Genomic DNA, 21,388 nt, shown 5'->3' with positions numbered 1-21,388 from the left:
GCTATTGGGTTAACCAGGATAAGATTTGTGTGGCTAGGATTTAATGTGGGACACAGACTTTTAGCGGAGACAGCTGTCACCGCTAATAACCTACTTTATGTCGCCGGTATTGCCTTTTAAGTCCCCAACCGTTAGATCGGGATTTTGATCAACGGCTGGGGTTTGGTCTTAGGGTGTGTGACACGGATCGACCAATAGCGGCGACATTAGGCCCGTTGCCGCTAATGGTGTCGCCGCTAAAGGCCTACCATTCTTGTAGTGTAAGTGACCTTTCGTCAATTGGTTTTCTTGGGTGATCGAGCTTGTATAGTATTCATCGGGTGTTTTAAAAAATATTTGAAAACATTGTATATTTACTCGTTGGGTGTTTAAAAAAATATTTGAAAACATCGTATATTTTCAAATTCTAAATAGTAATAACTAAACAGATAGCAATATAGTTAACCAACTGTTTATTATTATATTATATCATGTTACTGAAACATTTAAATAAATATGGGTTATCACAACATCTTAAAATCGAATCTTAGTAATCTGTTCTTTTTTCATTTTTTTAATTCGAAATACTAACATAGGGTTTTAAAGAAAATGTGAAAACATACCAGAATCCAAGTCGGAAAATATCAAAATATACAGCGGCCTTCCTTCATCATAATCTAAACCTCAGTCTCTTCCAGCGTCGCCGGATTCGTTGCCTCCTCCGCCGGACTGCCCCTGCTTTGCCGGCTCTGCCCTTTTACCAGCTACAAGGTACGACCACTTCATGTTAATTCGTTTGAGTTTAATAATTCCGGTTGTATGATCGATCATGTGACTCTGATTGATATTTGTCCATTCAACTTATGTGAATTTTAATTGTTTCTCATCAAAATCTTGCCTATAGGACGTAGCTTTTCATTGACGAGTCTCCATTAGATCATCTAGGTTAATTGGATAGGAGGAATCTCTGTTTTAGTGAAACATAGTAACTTTGATTGTTACAATAAAGCAACGACTTTACCTAAATAAATATTTTTGTATTGCTCAAGGATCAAGGCACCAATCAGGTTCATATTATTCAATATTTCATCAAATAGATAATGAAAAAAACTAAATTAAGTGATCAGGTTTGTTTGTTACTTTGTTTGACTAAATGACCAATTCCTCCTTTTTCCATTGTATTCAATCCTTTTTGGTTGGGGAGTATGTGGCTGGGAAACAACGCGGGTCGGGTTCGTTTTCACTGGTGTGGCATGCGAGGCATATGGTTTAAGTATTCATAACCTGCACTAAGCATACAAAACTGATGCTTAAACCTGCATAGCCCACACCAGTTACGCATCCAGCGCTGGCTTAAGTGTATCAAAGCTGGGTTACGCGAGGCATGACGAGTGTTTTCCGGCCTTGGTACGCGTGACCGGCATTTAAACTTGCATAACCGTTTTTTTAACCAACCCATTCTGACCCATAACCCATTCCGACCCCTGACCCAAACCGATCCCGGCCCTAACCAAAATAACCATTTATTGAATTGACGTGTTTTGACCAAAGCCGTTCTGACCCGCAACCCAAACTTGCCTAACCCACCACTATTTTGCCAGGTCTAATTATTATTTTATTGCTTCTCTCATTATAGGTAACTTTCTTATGTACATGCAGGATTTTCAAAAGTTACATCACCAATTCAACAACCATATCAGCCCAACTGTAAAATACTAATAGTTATTTTATGAAATGATTAGAATGGGTCTAGGTCAAAACGGGTCGGTTTATAAAATGGTTATTTTAGGTCTGGGTCAAAAGGGGCTGGTTTATAAAAAGGTTAGAATGGGTCCGGGTCAAAACGGGTTCTAGTTAGAATGGGTTAAGGTCAGAACGGGTCGGTTTAGAAATGAAATTTTATATAATGTGAGCTTTTAAATACACACACACACACACACATATATATATATATATATATATATTAATAAATTATACAATCTAATGTAAAATAGGATTTTATACCAGCTAAAGTATGAATTTGATGGTAGAAAATTGAGTCAAACGGTACAGTAGCTTTACTTTTTGCATCTATAGTCAAAACTTTCATTTTCAAACACTAGTAGTTCATTAACCAAGACTCCTCTGTATATATGAAATCTCTCGGTTTTTTTTTTTGAAAGAAATATAAACCATCTGTAGAAGATTATTAATTGATTTAAATATAATCCGTAAAAATAAGGAAGTAGATGGGGTCAGGAGGGGCTAGTTTTGTCATAAGGATTAGCCCAGTCTAACCCGTTAATTGGAAAGGGCTGTCTCAAATAAACCCAATCTGACCCGTTCCATACGAAAGAGCCACCCATATCAACTCAAAAGCTTTGAAAAACCACCCATACCAACCCAAATTTGGAACATCGGGTCAATATTGCTAGGCATAGTTATAAGTAAATCACAAAGTATTTTATAAAATGTAAATAAACAAATATCTATGATATTCACTAGTAGTTGTAGTGGCATTACGCTTGCGTCTACGGGCTGAACGTGGTATATCAGATGCACTTTCAATGGCTACCGACTGTTTTGTTTCGATAATTAGTTTATTAATGTTTGTTGTTAACCAGGATTTGGCAATGACATTGGATAAGAGCTGGACTAAAATCACTAATAAGGTAGATCTAGTGCTCATTAATGGAGCGATAGCTTTTGCAAAAAGGGGTAAAACATATGTTGATAGTGAAGGTAGGATACATTGCCCATGTAAAAAGTGTGTGAATGCAAGAAGACATGTTCCCACAGTTGTTGTTGCTGATCATATCATCTATAATGGTTTTGAACCATCATACAATGTATGGATTCATCACGGTGAACATCTGCTGGGTTATGAAACAGACCAAATAGATAGTGACTATGAAGAAAGTGAAAATGAATCACATGACGATGTCAATGAGCTACTTGATGACGCTTTTCCTACGGGCGGTGAAACTGAAGCTGAAAACTTCATGGAAGGTGCCAGTCTACATAATAACCCAAAGGTGGAGAAGTTATTTGTCGACATGGAGAAGCCTTTATACCCAGGGTGTGATGAGTTTTCTGTACTAGGCTTTTTACTAGAGTTGATGAACGTGAAGGTAACATGCAAAATGACAAATGTGTCAATGGATATGATTCTCAATTTATTTAGCCGGGCCTTCAAGGATGCAAACTTACCGAAGAACCATTATGAGGCGAAAAAGTATTTACGTACTCTTGGACTAGGATACGAATCTATTCATGCTTGTAAACATGACTGTGCATTATTTTGGAAAGAAAATGCAGAATTACAAAATTGCCCCGTGTGTGGCACTAGTCGTTATGAAGAAAATAATAAAGGGAAGAAAAAACCGGTAAAAATTTTACGTTACTTTCCCGTCACAAGTAGACGGAAAGGCATGGAAACACTTTGATACAATGCTAAGGAAATGTTGTGGCATGATCGATACAGAACCAAAGAGGATGGGGTTCTTAGGCATCCAGCAGACGGAAAGGCATGGAAACACTTTGATACAATGTTTCCTGATTTTGCAAAGGATCCTAGAAATGTTCGCCTAGGGCTTGCAAGTGATGGTTTCAATCCGTTTGGTGCAAAAAGTCTCTCCTATAGTATGTGGCCTGTTGTGCTCATACCATACAATATGCCTCCTTGGAAGTCTATGGTCGACGCTTCATTTATGTTGACATTGCTGATTCCTGGAAGCGATTCACCAGGTAATGATATTGATGTATTTTTGCGTCCACTCGTAGATGAGTTGAAACTTCTATGGGATAAGGGTGTTGAAACATATGATTGTGAATCAAAACAGAAATTCAACATGCGTGTCGCACTTCTATGGACAATTAATGATTTTCCTGCGTACGGTTATTTGTCTGGATGGAGCACTAGTGGATATAAGGCATGTCCAATATGCAATGAAGATGCGAGCAGTATACGTTTACGAGATAGAATAGGATATGTAGGTCATAGGCGATTTCTCCTGACCAATCACTCTTGGAGGAAAGCACGAGATTTTAATGGACAGAGAGAGACTAGGCTTGAACCTAAACTTGTCAACGGAGATGATTGCTTACATCAGTTGAAACATCTCCCTATACATCAACATGGAAAACATCCGGATCATGTAGGTAAAAAGAGAAAACGGACCGCACTTGATAATATAAACTGGTCAAAGAAAAGCATCTTCTTCGAACTCCCATATTGGCCTAAGTTATTGATTCGTCACAACATTGACGTGATGCATGTTGAAAAAAATGTGTGTGAGAATGTGTTTGGGAACCCTATTAAACATAGAAGGAAAGACGAAAGACACTGACAAAGCCCGGCTAGATTTGGAAGATATGAACATACGTAAAGAGCTTCACTTGGTTAGAAAGAATGATCACTGGGTTAAACCACATGCTTTGTATGTTTTAACTCGAGACGAGAGAAAACAATTTTGTAATTTACTTAGCTCTGTGTGTTTTCCAGATGGGGGTATGCTGGACATTTAGCTAAAAATGTGATTGCTGAGCAAGGTAAGGTACATGGGCTAAAATCACATGATTGTCACGTCTTAGTACAACGTCTAATTCCTATTGCAATTCGTCCCTTTATGACAAAAGAAATTCGTGATGCATTAGTGGAGTTGTCCCAGTTTTTCAAGAAACTTACTCAAGCCACATTACATGTGAACGAGTTGGAAGTGTTGCAAGAAGACGTAGTTAAGATTTTGTGCAAGCTTGAACGTATATTTCCCCCATCATTTTTTTACAGTTATGGTGCACTTGTGTGTGCCTCTTCCTCAAGAGGCAATTTTGGGAGGACCTGTACAATCGAGGTGGATGTATCCAATCGAAAGATACCTTGGCCATTTAAAAAAAATATGTTAAAAACTTAGCTAAACCTGAAGGCTCGATAGCAGAAGGTTATGTTGTTGAAGAAGCTATAACATTTTGTTCACACTATTTACGAGGTGTTGAATCCAAGTTGGACAAACGTGACAGAAATGATGGCAAAACCTCTAGTGATGCTCAAAGTTGTGTGTTGGATGTTTTTAGATTGAATGGTCGAGGTATTGGGAAGAAAGAAGTTCATATCCTTCCTAGTAATCTTATGAAAAAAGCAATATGGTTTATCTTCAACAATTGTCAAGAGGTTCAGCCGTACTTAGAGTAAGTTTTTTTTTTATTTGGTTGTGAATTGGTATTAACTATCATATCTCACTAAATTTATAGTATACTACATGTGGCAGAGAACACTTGCGGTTTTTACAAATGCAACATCCGGAATCATCAGATTTTTACGAGATGCAGCAGTCTACATTCTCGACTTGGTTTGCAAAACGGGTAATGCTAACACTCTATTTTACTTACTTTACTTTGTGATATTGCATTGCACTCTGATAACATGATTACTATGTTGAAAATTGGGTACAGATTCAAGAGATGTATGCGCTAAATCCATCTCAAATTAATGAAGAGTTATATGCATTGTCTTGCCTTCCTGATAATCGAGTATCGTCACACAGGGGTTATATCGTGAACGGGGTAAAATTTATTGAAACGCCCACTTTTTCACATTCGAAAATAATGATAATGACATATTAATTTTACAAAAATTGGGCATGACCCGTTCGTACTATAAACAATTCTCTGTTTTTAACAATCATCATTTAAACTAAGTTCTATGACACACTTCAAAAGACATAAATTTAATATTTACATTATGAAAGAGCTTTGACCCATTTACAAAAGACGACTTTAACCGGAAGCGCATAAAGGGCGATGTAGTGTGGTGTGTTCGATCAGAGCTTGCATCATCATTAGTGGGATATACCTATCATTCAAAACACCAATACATTTATTAGTTCTATTAGCCAAACAAAATTCAAGACTTTCATTTTCTTGTCATTATTCAACCCGTTTATAAAATTCATCATCTTGTCAACATCCTTATAGTAAATCATTCTTTTCAATTCTAACATAAATTTCTTTATGCTCTTTTACATTTGTTTCGAAAACATTCAACATATAAACTTATCAACCCCTACATAATGGGTCGATACCTACGCCATATCTTTAACACTTTTTCTTCAATTCGACCCGTTATCAACAAGTCTTTACATAAACCATTCCAAAATTACACTTTCCAACATTTTGACCCGCTTGAAGCGAATCATTACATGACCATTGACATTGCATCTCTATTCGTCTTTCGATACATTACTTATCACAATTTTTAACATGAACCACCATACACTTTACACTAAGGCTTTAGTTCTAGAATTACCATTTGTAAAATCTACATAAAAGATAAATGAAGTTCATATGAACTTACAGTGGTCTTGCGTTGCTTGTGACTTCGAATGACTCGCGCTTTCTTCTTTCTTCGTGCCTATATAACATAACTTTACACTTTTAGCTTTTTGTATGCTTTATATCACATATGCATTTTACTTATTCAATATGGCGTTGAACGACTAAGCATACAATCGTTTCCATTTCATAACATCATTTTAACAAGAATTGATGTCAAGGCGCAACTAAATCATTCTAAGGCATTTCATCGAACACATGGCGTGCATACTAATTACAAAACATAAAGTATAGGCACTTAGGGTAGGGTTCCAGCGTGAACAACCTCCCAAGAGTGAACTGCGTGAACAGATCTGGACCCTTGATTTCCTTTTTAGTTATTAAGGGTAGGATTGTAATTATATAAAAAATTAGATTTAAATCATTATTTTAATAATTGAATTAAGTTACATCTTTCCTAATTTAAATTCATTATCCACATTATGTTTTATTTATTAATAAGATACTTATCAAAACAAACAATAAATCACAAGATTTCCATTTTAATTTTTCTTTCAGATTTCATCACCAGAATTCAAATTTTGATTTTTAAGATCCACGTAACCTTCATATTTAAACGGTATACACATGTGTACTTGGATATAAATAGAACAGTACACATGTGTACTCAGCATCGTACATATGTGTAATTAGCTACATAATACACACATAGAAACAATACCTGTAAAACTATTTTATATTTAACAAATTACAAGTTCCATAATGTTTTCCAAACCAAACAAAAAAACATATAATTACAAGTTCCATTTTCGTAAAAACAATAAACCCAACATAATCAAAAAAACAAAAAAACATAATCTGTTACAACTATTCGCCACGTTGTATGCTGAAGCATCCTTATCGACCTCATACGTGAATCATCCTTATCGACCTTCCATCTCCACTTTTCTCGTTGACGACATCTCCTATAATAGCAAAAAAAAACTCAGCAACTAATACTTTGCATAATTCACAAGTGTACATCAACAACATTACACATTCAATATACAAAAAATATGAGATATCTCAAAAGCAGACGCTATACACATGTGTACACTGGGTTAAAATTAGAGAAAAATAAGAATACACATGTGTACATCGCATTAAAAACAGAGCAAAAGCAGAATACACATGTGTACATCGCGTTAAAAACAGAGCAAAATCAAAGAATTGAACAAAAAAACTCAGCAACTAATACTTTGCATAATTCACAAGTGTACATCAACAACTTTACACATTAGCCAAAACTATACCAGTAAAGCTTATTAGACTATGGGGTACGGGGCGCGGGTTTGGGCGTGGGTTGGAGGGAAACGCCCAAGTCACCACCCCGGGTGGGCTTGGGTTTGGGCGTGGCCCCTTGGGTGGGAGTTTAAGGCCAGCCATGTGGGGCATGCTAGAGATCCTATGTGGCCGGCTCTTATTGGCTTGTTGGATAGGGCATAGCGGGCTATGTTAAATTTAAAAAAATGATGTGGCTTGGCCACGCCAGCCCAGCCACGCCCACCATACCCCTATGAAACTTGGGTTTGTGTATTGAGTGCCCCATATCCACGTGTCAACCCATGCCCCAAACTCCCACCCCACCATACCCCCATGTTCTTAACAGGTAAAACTTAAAGCTTATAGCTTTAGTTATGGCAGTGCAACCCTAGTTAAAAACCATTAATACCAAAGTAATTAAGACCAACGATTGCAACTTCTGTTACATGGTATCCCTCTACCTATGTTATTTGTCTACTTTTCAGATTTTCAATCCCATGGCCCACTTCTAAACCCCTAATTAATCAAGAATCGTAAACACCCAACAACTAAATCAATACAATTGTAGCACCATAAAGCAAAGCAAATTAACTAAACCTAAGTGATTAACTAATGAAACATCAAATTAAAAATGAAGATACAAAATTGGAGTGAGTACCTGCCAAGCATCGATGGTGCAACATGAATCACCCCCAAATCAGAAAACATGGTTTTGTGATAATCAGGAGATGGGTATGAGGGTATGAAATAATTATATAACAAATCAACCACTGATACGTATATAACAAATCAAACAGTGTAATTAAAATAATTATAATAACAACACAGCATAACATAGTATCGATACTTTACAGATCCGTTAAAAAAAAACTTACAAGCAGAATTTGATGTGCTTGATGAACACAATCAGTGGATCGATCGAATGAGGCGGATGTGCGGCAGCGCATTGACGCCGAATCGATTCGGATCTGAAAAACGATCCGGCGAAAATCAATGTCGGCGATGAAACGACAATGAATCGGACCAAAAATCGAAGCCTGATTTCGTCGTCCGGCAGTTTGTTCTTTATCGAGATCCGGCGATGAAACGGCGATTCAGTCATCCAGCAATTGTTCTTCATCGAGATGGATTATTTTCATTAGTGGATTTTTTTTATAAAGTGTTTATCTTTGAAACTGATACAAAGACTTTTAGGGGATTACAAATGACAAACGTATTGATTAGTTTCCATATGTTTAATATGAAAGTTTCCTATTTTACCCTTTAGATTAAAATTTAAATTAAATTTATTATACCTTTAATTACAATTGTGCCATTGATCTAAGATCTATCATCTACAAAATCAAGGGTCCAGATAAGTTCACGCAGTTCACTCTTGGGATTTTGTTCACGTTTGAACCTAATCCTAGGCACTTAAAGCATATTTTTCCATAGTTCATCTATTGATTAACATAAGTATTTCCAACTTCATAATTTGCAACCCTAACCATATACATATCGTTCTAAATCATCTATGCATCAAAATATCATCAACATTAATCTAATTAGCATGTAGGATTTCACAAAAGTTTAATCATCTTTTGACATACAAGTGGGTTTTGCCCTAATTCATCATCATAGATAAATTCAAGCATAATTTCAACTCCTACATGTTCATGTCATCTTACATTCATATCTAATTTCCTAGAAAATCACAATTACACATAAACCACTTCATCAAACTTTACCAAATCATGAAATTATACTTACTTGATGTCAAGAACACTTAAGTAATCAAAGTTCCTAGCCCATGCATAACAATTTCAGCCTTTAAGCCTCTCAATTTGGTGATAATTTGCTAGGGTTCCGAGGGAAAGTCTCCCCTGCCCTATCCTTCTCGATCGCACACAGCCAGGAGCAAATACTGGCTTCTTTTTTTTATCAAGTTTTATTGTAAAATTACACTTTTAGTCCCTTGTCTTTTAAAGGGTGTTCAATGGTTATTTCCCATACTAACTTTGTTACTTTCAACTACATAAGGGGTTTTAACTTATTATTATTTATAGGACTTTCAAAGTGGTAAAAATCTATATTTACCACTCCTTACTATTAAAATATTACGATTAAATTATTATATCATGTCATACAAAATTTGGGGTGTTACATTTACCACTCCTTACTATTAAAATATTACGATTAAATTATTATATCATGTCATACAAAATTTGGGGTGTTACATTTATAGTTAAGTCAAACGATGATGGTAGACAAACACAAAATTGTGGAGTTACGGTACCGGGCGTTCATAATGATATCGAAGATGACTATTATGGATTTCTTGATGAAGTCTTTGAATTGTCATTCATAAGAGGTTATCGTATAATATTATTCTAATGCACATGGTTTGATACTGATCGTCGAAGAAAGAACGTGATATTTGAACCTCATTTTATAAGCATAGACACGTCTCGACATGCTTACAAGGAGGATCCTTTCATCTGTGCAAACCAGGCTAAACAAGTGTTTTATATAAATGATCCACTTAAACCAAATTCACAATGGAAAATCATTGAAAGAATTACCCACAGACACTTGTGGGATATTCCAGAAGACAAGAATGCAGAAGATTTGTTAGAAGATGTCAACCTTCACCGTAAAGATGTTGAAGAAGAAATTGTTGAAAACGTTGATGTTGATGGCACTATAGATGATTTTATCAATGACAAGCTAGATGATTCTGATCATAGCATGGAAGATTTTGGTTCAAAGTCAAATCTGGATGATTCAGACACTGATAAACCCAATAATGAAATGGAAAATGATGAGTCAGATGATGATTGGTAATGTTCAGTATGTAACATTTGTAAGAGTTTCAATTATTAAGCTTTACAAAGACTAGTTTTATTCTTACTAATATACATGTAAAAGTAGCATTGTTTCACATTATCTAAGCATTTACTATGGATATTGTGTTTGCAGGTAAAAGTAGAACCTCAAGAAAGGAATTACATTGAAGGAAAAAGTAGAATTATCAAGAAAGGAATTACAGGTATTATTTAATAAAGCTTTTTCTAATTTGGCTAGTATCTATTAAAATTTAAGATAACTTAGTATAAATGTTTTCAGAAGGATGAATTTGGAAGAAGCTTATCTTAGAGGCTTGTGCTACTTGGACTTATGAAGGTTGTTGATATGTTGTAGTAGGTTGATTTGGATGCTAATGATCTTATTTTGTACTTTGTTGAACTTTGTAGTAGGTTGATTTGGTCTTTTGTTTGTTAAACAATATTTAGTTTTTTTATATGTAAGAACAGGTCCTTTAAATAAATGATTGTTTTGTTTTATTTGGAACTATTATTATTTGACCCGACCCGAATCGAATAGCCGGCCCGACCCGAAATATAACAATAGGAAAAAAATTTGGGTCCCATGACTTTACGCCCCCTCGAAACTTTTGCTCAAGCTCCGCCACTGGTGGTTGGTGGGATGGTTTTATGTTTGTTTGTTTATTGAAATTGGTTTTTTTACTTTGAAGTAAATGATCACGGTCATCGCCCAAGATTTGAAGTGGTTTTTTTTTGCTAAATTCTTGATTTTTTTTGTTTATTTCTTGGTTGTGTTTAACAATTGGGTAATGTGGGTAGACGATGGTTGCAGGGGTGAGCATACCAGTGAAACCGGACTGAACCGAGTCATACCTGACTCGGACAGAAACCTGAAAAGTAGGTTCATTTCCGATCTCGGGTCACTTTAATTTTTCACCTTGAGAACTAATAATAAACAAATAGTTTGGAAGATTGTCATAAGTAAAACTTATGTAATAATACAAATTCAATGCGAGTAAATAAAATCGATAGCAATTAAAAAACCAATTTGTGGCGATGCTCTCACTTTCGTAAGTAGTTTACGTTACCTTTCATTTCAAATGTTTTTAAATAGCCCTAACAAAAGGATTGAAATTAAATCATCGAAGTTTCAATTATTCATATATAAAACATATTAAACATAAAAAAAATGTTGTATCATTCATGATTCATACATAAAACATATTAAAAGGCAATTGCAATCATGACCTTAATAGTTGTGGTATATATAGAGAATTAAAAAACTAAGACTGAATTCAAGAATGTAATTTCAACGGGAAAAATAGAACAACATTCGAGCAAGTGCACGATTCTATATTTCTTTGCAATTACAAGATCAGTTTGATGTTAACTAAAAACAACAAACAATTTCAACTTAACATTGTTGGTATAAAAAAGTCGTCATGAGCGACTCTAGATTGTTTTGCATGCTAAAAGTTCTAATCGAGCTGAACTAAAAGAGCTTGGGCACACACTTAATCTTATATTTGGGTTTTGATTCGACGGCGACGTAATCAACAATGAGTCGGGTCAAATATACGGTATAAATTCGAGTTACTTTAACGTTCAACGCCGCCGCAACGCGCGACGGGTCAAAATCCTAGTTGAGATTAAAATTCAGTTACCAATAAGATGTCAATATATTAGTGACTGAATATTAGTGATCAATAAAATTGTGCCTTTTTTTTATTAATTGGGCACTTATTTAGGACTGAATTTCAGTAACCGATAGGTTTCCATCCATTTTTTTGGCAAAAATGTTTGTGACTAAAATTTAGTTTCAAACAAGTGGTCAAAGTATTAGGGACTGATTATCTGTCACAAAGATCATCCGAAAAAAATCAGTCTCTAATACAATTAGTAACTGAGAAATTAGTCTGGATACCATGCATCCGAGACTCACAGATCAGTCCTTCATAATTTAGTCCCTAGATGTCAATATATTAGTGACTCAATATTAGTGACCAATAAAATGGCGCCATTTTTATTAATGGGGCAGTTATTTAGGACTGGATTTCAGTAACCAATAAGTTTCCCCCCAAAATTTATTTTTAGACTAACATATTTGTGACTAAAATTCAGTCTCAGATAAATGGTCCAAGTATTAAGGACTGATTATTAGTCACGGACATCAGTCACAAAAAAATCAACCTCTAATACAATTAGTAACTAATAAATTAGTCCCGGATACTATGTATTCGAGACTGATAGATCAGTCCCTCGTAATTTAGTCCCTAGGTGTTAATATATTAGTGACCAATAAAATGGCGCCATTTTTATAAATGGGGGCAGTTATTTAGGACTGAATTTCAGTAACCAATAAGTTTCCCTCCAAAAATTATTTTTAAACAAACATATTTGTGACTAAAATTCAGTCTCAGATAAGTGGTCCAAGTATTAAGGACTGATTATTAGTCACGGATATCAGTCATAAAAAATCAGTCTCTAATACAATTAGTAACTAATAAATTAGTCCCAGATACTATGTATCCGAGACTGATAGATCAGTCCCTCATAAATTAGTCCCAAATGGTCATTTTTCTTGTAGTATAAACACATTTGTAAAAAAAATAAAAAAAAAATGTGGTGTGTGTAGTTTTGAGCACAACAAGTTTGTGTTTACAGGTACCGTAAATCTAACCCTAACCGGAAAATTTACGGGTACCGTAAACACAAACTTGTGGTGCTCAAAACTACACACACGACATTTTTTTTTGAATTTTTTTTTAAAAATGTGTTTATAATACACGCATCTCACGGTTCTTACAACTCCAGATGATTCTTATTTTAGCGCAATTCTATATATATATATATGGGAATGCTAGACAGAAAACCCTTAAATTCTTAGGAAACTCTGGAAACTCAAATCTCCCCCCATTTTTACCCAACCTCCCGATATATTTTTTTTTTGAAAAAAATAACACATGTAATATACATGTTTTAAAGTGTTTTGGGCCAAAAAAAAAAAAACAAAAAAGCGCCGAAGGGATTTTAAAAAAAAAAATAAACAAATTTCAGCAATGTCCGGTTGCCTAACATGTGTTAGACAAAAATGCTAAAAGTTGCTGAAATTTGTTTTTTTTTAAAAAAAAAACCCTTCGGCGCTTTTTTGATTTTTTTGGCCCAAAACTCTTAAAAACATGTATATTACATGTGTTATTTTTTTCAAAAAAAAAAAAGTCGGGAGCTTTGAGTTTTCCGGGTTTCTTAAATATTTAGGGTTTTCTATATAGCCCAACCCTATATATATATATATATATATATATATATATATATATATATATATATATATATATATATATATATATATATATATATATATATATATATATATATATATATATATATATATATATATATATATATATATATATAGGGAGCGGCTCATGCGAGAACCACCCTTATTGTGAGAAACTTGAGAACCAATGTGAACACAACCTAAAATAGCTAAAAAAACCTAAAAAAAAACTAAAAAAACCTAACCCCCCCCCCCCAAAAAAAACCTAACCCCCCCCCCCCCCCAAAAAAAAAAAAAAACCTAAACCCCCCTCCCCCACTCCCCAAAAACCTAAACCCCCCCCACCCCCACAAGCTAAAATGCTAAAAACTAAACCCGCAAAAAAACCTAAAAAATTCTAAAAAAAATCAAAAAAAAATCTAAATTTTTTTTTTGAATTTTTAATATTTTTCATGTTAAAATCGCTACTTTTAGAAGAAAAAAAATTCTTTTTAAAAAAAAAAATTTTGCTTCGAAAAGTAGCGATTTTTTTATAAAAAAATTCAAAAAAAAATTTTTTGTGTGATTTTTAGCTATTTTTAGGCATTTTTGGTGTGTTCACATTGGTTCTCGCGGTTCTCACAATAAGAGGTGGTTCTCGCATGATCTTCTCCCTATATATATATATATATATATATATATATATATATATATATATATATATATATAAAAGAAGAAATTCAACCAACAAGAATGTTTCATTTTACTTTATTTAATTTTTGTATTTAATATTAGTGTAAGGTTATATGGGTAAACTTAGATGGATCATAAATCCGTCTTCCTTTTTAATAGTTAACTACATTTAATTTCTAACTTATTTTACAAAAAAAACATATTTTTTCAAAAAATATATATATAATTTAAAGTGTAGCATAAATTATGAGGTGTGTAGGTTGAATGTTTGTTTGAATATATGGATTATGTTATTTCATTTTGTTGGAATATATGAAACATTCGATAATAATTAGTACTAATATGATAGATTATATGTATTTTTAGTTTTATGTAATATACTAATATGTAGAAATGTGTAATAAAATTTATTCTATGGTTGAAAAAAATTGTTGCTATTTTTAGTTAACCCTAAATTCAGGGTTAAACGCTTCATAACCGACCCACTATAATTTTCAAAACTGAATAACCAAAACTACCATAACCGATTAGTTATGATTACGGTTATCCATTAACCGATATTACGGTGATGGTTATGGTTTTAGGCCAAAACCGACCCATGTACACCCTAATGAAAACATTGTTTATAACTGAATGACTATAAGAGTCAATACATTGTCTTAAACAAGTATATTATAGAGTATAAATGTCACAATGTCTATACTAACAATTAAACACAAAAATAACTCATCAAAGTCCTCTTAGTCTATGTCTAGCCACGAAGTCTTTAAGGTGTAACTCATTAAAGTCTATGTCTAGTCGTAATGTCTAGTCCTAAAAACCAAGCTCGAAACATGTCAAGTAAAAAACCATGGTGTACGTTGACTGTCCTTTACGTTTGCACATGATTATAGCGGGTGTCCTTTTGATCTAACCTAGTTTAGTTTTCTTGTTAGATGCAATCATGTGCCACACATGAAGGCAAAACAGTCTTTTTATCCATCTTATAATAAAGTTAAAAATATATAATTAGATTTTTTATTTTTTCTCTCTCTACTACACAACCACCACACCTCCACCACAACACCACAACCCCCACCCCATCGCATCTCCACCCCTATCACCACCACTACCACCAACCTTCGAATACGAAAGTTCGGGGGGCCTTTGCGCAACAATTTCAAATTCAACCCTATTATCCCGCCTCCAATATCGATCGAAATTAAAAACATTCTGGTGGTGACAGTTTTTCCGGCGGCTTCAAACAAGCTTCGTTTGACCGATTTTAAACGCAATTATATTTTGTAACTCGGAATAAAAACAAATCCGTTCATATCCGATTTGATTTGACAATAATCATCAAATGATGCGAATTAAACAAGATCGACGAAACCGTAAATCCCGGAATACTCACGTTCAATCATTTAACTGCTAATTCGTGGGTTTTTTTATAAAATCAATACTAAGACCACTTAATCGTACTTTTACCAAATCACAAACACTCTTAATTTCATCGTTTCGGACATGCTGTAATCGTCTAGCCATTGCTGGAAAAGAGGGAACTCCGACCAAGACTTATCCATTTAGAGACTTATTCGTTACAAATTTCCGACTCTTTCACCTATCACTTAAATAAGTGGTGGTGATAGCGGTGGAGGTACAATAGGGCTGGGGGTGGTGGTGATGCAGTGGTTTGTGCTCTAGAGAGAGAGAGAGGGGGGGGGGGGGAGAGAATAAATTAAAAATCTAATTATATATTTTTAACCTTATTAAAAGATGGATAAAAAGACTGTTTTGTCCTCATGTGAGTAACACATGACTGCATTTAACAAGAAAACTTAACTAGGTTAGGTTAAAAGGACACGGCTGTAATAATGTGCAAACGGAAAGGACAACAAATGCACTTTTTAAACTTAATGGACACCACCTGCACAAACGTTGAAACGTAAAGGACGTAAAGGGCAATTTTATCGATAAAAATACAAGAAGTAAACCCTTTGAATAAAATATAAATATTATTTGTACATAATTCGACAAGTCTTGAATAAATTATTAATATCATTTATATATGTATACATACAAGATGGATCTTTTAATTAGAAGTCTTTTAATATGAGAAAAAAAAAGAATGATCTCCACCCTAGTTAATAAGATCAAGGTTTAAAAATGATGGTAATTTTGTATATAATGTAACCAATTTTAACTTCATTTTTATTATTAAAAGGGCTTCTTGGAGATTTTGTTGTAAGAGTTTTAAATTTAACCATTAATTATTATCTCTCTAAGCCTTTAGTCAAAAAATTTATGCTACATGTTCATTTAGTATAGATAGGGTTTGTCTATTTCAATTCTAATTATCAAAATCACTTATACTTCAAGTATTTCGATTGTTCATAGTTTATCATTGTGTTTGTGTTCGTAAGGGGTTCTGACCAATATGGATAGTGCATAGTTCATAATTCTCTTGACAAACACCTGGCTAATTAGCAATCCCACGTAAATTCAGTTATTCATCTCATCATCCTTGGGTGGGAATTTAGCAGACGTATTTTTCTAGAATCACTGACCTTGATGATATTGTTTCTGGTAATTGGATCGAAGAAATGGTTCGGCCTACTGGACCGGGTTCTGTGGAGGATGATTTCAATTTTGACTTGCCTAATATAGATTGATCATTGGGGGATTTATAATAAGAAGATATAGTTTTCAAACTCGTTGCGTTTATTTTGATTGACAAACCTTATGAAGTGGAAATGCTGTTGGGCATTTAAACAACACTAGCTTCCTGGAGAACTTGACTAATTAGAAAACCAACAACTTTTTTTATTTTTTGATACTGTTGCGACTGAGAAAATTTGGTTTATTTTTTTGATACTGTTTGTTAGAGCAGCTGTTTAAGTTTATGTTAAATGGTCGTTCTAGCTGATAATTGGAATTAGAATTCAGAGAGTGTGGAAATGGGTGGCCACAAAAATATTATACAAAAAAATCGAGTTGAGCAAGCTAAATAATATAAAAAAACGTCAAAATGTAGCCTGTAAGAACGTAAACATTGACAGACAAAACCATAAGTTCATAAACTTGCATTTCAAAAACATATTTCCTTTTTAAATATAAATAAATATATATAGTGTCTTGCCAATATCGATCTAAACAGGCAATGAACACAATCTAGGTTTATCCGAGAGTCAAGTCCAAGAAAACCTTCCCACTTCCGTTATCATCAACCTGGTTGTAAAAACTTATAACAAATCAAATAATAATAACTATAACAGATAACAAACTCGACTATAACTAGTTTAAGAAACTAGCCTCCACAGTCTCAACAGATAATGACCCATGGCTAATAGCCCGCATCCCCTTCGGCTCTTCCCATGTCCTCCCCGTGTTTTTGCACTTGGCGGGTTCAGCACGACAGTTGGTGGAAGTCACTTGCTGGAAAGCAGAACCAGAACCATAACCAGAACCGAAACTACCAGGGGACCTTTTAAACTTGTTGCGGATCTTCACACGGTGGCACTCAGCGTCTGGGACCTTAGAGAGATGTCGTATATCACAACCCTCAAGAGGCATAACAGCAGTTTCATGGTTGTTATTGGTAGTGAATTGCTTGATTGTAGAGCCTTGAAGCACAGAGTCAACCGCTGCTTGACACTGCTCCCAGTTCCCGGACCACATCAACCCCACTGAACCATATGTTGGGTTCATAATTCAACCACAAGCCTCATGAAGTAGTGACTTGAATATTTCTGTAACTGTATATTAAAATATTATGAACAAAGACTTAAATATTTCTTGAGGGAGCTCACGACTCTAAACAAACTTTTCATTAAAGTAATTTGTATTTAATATACTAAGTATATATATATTTATATATATAATAAAATTGTTCTACCCAAATTATGATAACCAATATTTAAATACTATTTGTTATATTTCATATAGAAAATACTTATAAACATATACTAATTATAAAAATACAGAAATAAATTAATTAAATAGTTATTAAGTAATTAACAAGCCGAGCTCCAGCTTCAGACATCGAACTCAAAATGAAACAAGCTTGACTCTTCCGAATTGTGAGAACTTAGAGAACTCGGTATTTCCGTCCGAGTTTTGCCCCAATTTTTTTACACCCTACATTAAAATGTTAGAAAAAAACGTAATGCTGTAAAAAATTTCGAAGTGGTGTTTTTCGGCCTTTTACAGGAGTTGTAAAAAGCTGATAACATAAGCATGAAACTTTTTACAGCATTTTACGGCTGCCGTAAATGAAAAAAAAAGAACTAGTTTTTTTGGGATTTTTTGTAATTTTTTTTCTAAGAAGCCTTTCGTCAGGCCAAATTCTCTAAGTTCTCACAACTTGTATAAGTTTTTATTTTACCATGTATATTCAGGTTTGCAAAAAAGAAAAAAAAAGTGTACCGGGGCGGAGGTGGCGTGGGCCGGCGCTGATTAGGTTAAGAAGACCAGTGCGTCCATAGAATTTGGCAAGAAAAAGGGTGGCATTGGCTTGTGATTCCGACGAGGTGATCCAACTTAAACATGGGCGGAGGATGCAATCGTCTTTGCCCCCTTTGCGCAGAACCCGACATCCGTTGCAGCTCATTTTATCGAGTTATGATCCGATCGAAGATGGAGTTGAATGTGGGTATATATATAAGAGTGTTGCAGGTGTTGATTTAAGGGATATGATGTGGCGACTCGTCGTAGCATTCAGAAGACAACATGGAAAGAACACTCAATACAAAAAGTGTCACCTTTCTCATGAATACCCTAAATATTTTCCTTTATGGACTTTCTAAAAAGTGTGACTATTTTAGAAATATTTTACTTAATTGGGTTGTTTTAATTATTATACCGGGTCCTTGAAAATGATATTCCAAAAAATTTTATGTATATAACCTACTTTATTTAATTAATTTGAAATTAAAAAAATATGGTTTAGGGTGAGTTTTTTTTTTTTTAATTAGATGATTTCAATTTCAACTCAAGTTTTTTTGATAAATTAGTTTTTTTTTTTTTTTTTTTTTTGTAATTTGCTTTTGATAACCTAAAGCTTTATTTAGGAAAAAGTATTGTTCTTACATCTAATTGTTGACTACTAGATTAACCATAACTGGTATGCATGTATACCTGAAGTTGTGGGTTTGAAAGCTAGGGACGTATCCCTAGCTGAAGGCTGTAATGTTTTGATTGTCCTTTGTTTTGAATGTCCAACTGTAAAAAAATAAAATAAAAGATAGGAGTATATCTCATTTCAATGAATAAGCAACGTGATTACCAATCCACCCACATTTCTTATGTTGTTTATATCATGTAAATATTTATAGTAGATACCGTCTAAAAATGTGCAGGATCATTCAACTTTCAGGTAACAAATTACTTAATAATGTCTAGGTCACAATTGACCATGCTCTGACTCCCATCATGCCGGTGAATCTTCATGCCCCTAATGCTCATAAAAGGATTGGCAGATCTTGAACTTAGTTTTCGGTAAAATCGGGAGAGATGGACAAAATACATATAGAGTTTTCAAAATTTTCCGGTAAAATTTACACTACAAAGCGAAAAACCAAGAGGGTAAGGGACCCTAGCCCAAGCTAAAATCCACCTCCGCATGGAGAGATGGGCAACGCCTTCAACGCCCTAAGCCCATGCATGCCATGTGGGATGGGCGTTAAACCATTACTACCAACCTAATTAAGTACTACCAAGAATTCTGACTTAAAAGCATCTTAACTGGTGCCTTTTAACTGCTAATTAATTACTTACTTTGTTTATATAGACAACTTGTTAATGAAATTAACATCATGGTTTTATTATAATAAAATGGTTTCGAAACGAACCGAATTATAATTGTGGGGGAAGCAGAGTGGTTAAAAACCAAAGTAAAAAGAGGAGCAAGAGAAAAACAAAAACAGAAAGAAAAAAGCGAAGTTTAATTTGTGAGAAAAACATGTGATTCGTCCCTTAGCTATCACATGTACTTCTCTTCCATGTACCATGAAATAAATACTTCGCTTTCATTCCTTGATTTTGGCAAATCTGCGGGCCACTTTTGTTTTTATCTTTTCTCTCCCAGGATTGAAGATTTCCGTTTTATAAAGTGTATATTTTTTAATTAATTCTTTTTTTTTATAACCAACTGATAATTTTTTAATGAATTCTTTTTTTTTTTTTATAACCAACTGATATCTTTAATATAATACAGTAACTAATCAACGAGAGTCAACTTATGAGAAACTTAGTGAATATAAAATGTTTCATGTATTTATATACATTTTCATACATATAATTATAGTAATTATAGTGTTATTAGTAAAATGTCTCTATTCTATTTAAGAATCTAAAAGTAAATGATTCAAACTGAAGTCCCACCCTTTGTGATGCGGTGACAACTAACTTAGTGACTAACTTTCTAACAATCTAACTTGGAGGTATGAGAGTCAACTTATGAGAAACTTAGTGAATATAAAATGTTTCATGTATTTATATACATTTTCATGCATATAATTATAGTAATTATAGTGTTATCGGTAAAATGTCTCTATTCTATTTAAGAATCTAAAAGTAAATGATTCAAATTGAAGTCCCACCCTTTGTGATGCGGTGACAACTAACTTAGTGACTAACTTTCTAACAATCTAACTTGGAGGTATGGGGTTCGATCCCCACTTGGTGTAAAATATTAGCCGTTATCGATATATGTCTCCAACCATCCACAAAACAACTTCAACAATCAACAACAATAGATCACATCAAAAACCAAAACGTAATATTTTACTGAATGACCAGATTCGTCTAGAGCCGGATGTTTCAGCTGTGTAAGAAATCGACATCTATCTAAGGTATTCAAAGATTCATGGGACAAAAACTTCAAGAAGAAAACACTACAAAAAAAAGTCTATTTAGTGGCACACACTTTTAGTGGCATTTAGCTTTTATGCCACTAATTTAGGTTTTTCATGGCACTTTATGTATGCCATATTTGCTTGACACATGTTTTAGTGGCATTTAGTTTTTAAGCCACAAATTTATGTTTTTAGTGGCACTTTTTGTGTGC

At 34.1% G+C, this 21,388-nt stretch overlaps 1 protein-coding gene across 1 annotated transcript; it reads right to left on the bottom strand.

The window, feature by feature from the left end:
• Positions 1–17,499: 17,499 nt before the first annotated feature.
• Positions 17,500–18,030, bottom strand: LOC110901864. Its single transcript, XM_022148631.1, has 2 exons — positions 17,635–18,030; positions 17,500–17,550 (listed from the first exon to the last, which is right to left on the bottom strand). The coding sequence occupies exons 1-2, from the start codon at positions 18,028–18,030 to the stop codon at positions 17,500–17,502; spliced, it is 447 nt and encodes a 148-aa protein (XP_022004323.1).
• Between the last annotated feature and the right edge of the window lie 3,358 nt (positions 18,031–21,388).

The sequence above is a fragment of the Helianthus annuus genome, chromosome 12, assembly GCF_002127325.2.
Source record: "Helianthus annuus cultivar XRQ/B chromosome 12, HanXRQr2.0-SUNRISE, whole genome shotgun sequence".
NCBI lineage: Eukaryota > Viridiplantae > Streptophyta > Magnoliopsida > Asterales > Asteraceae > Helianthus > Helianthus annuus.
Note: the sequence above shows the minus strand (reverse complement) of the source record. Positions and strands in the feature narration are given on the sequence as shown.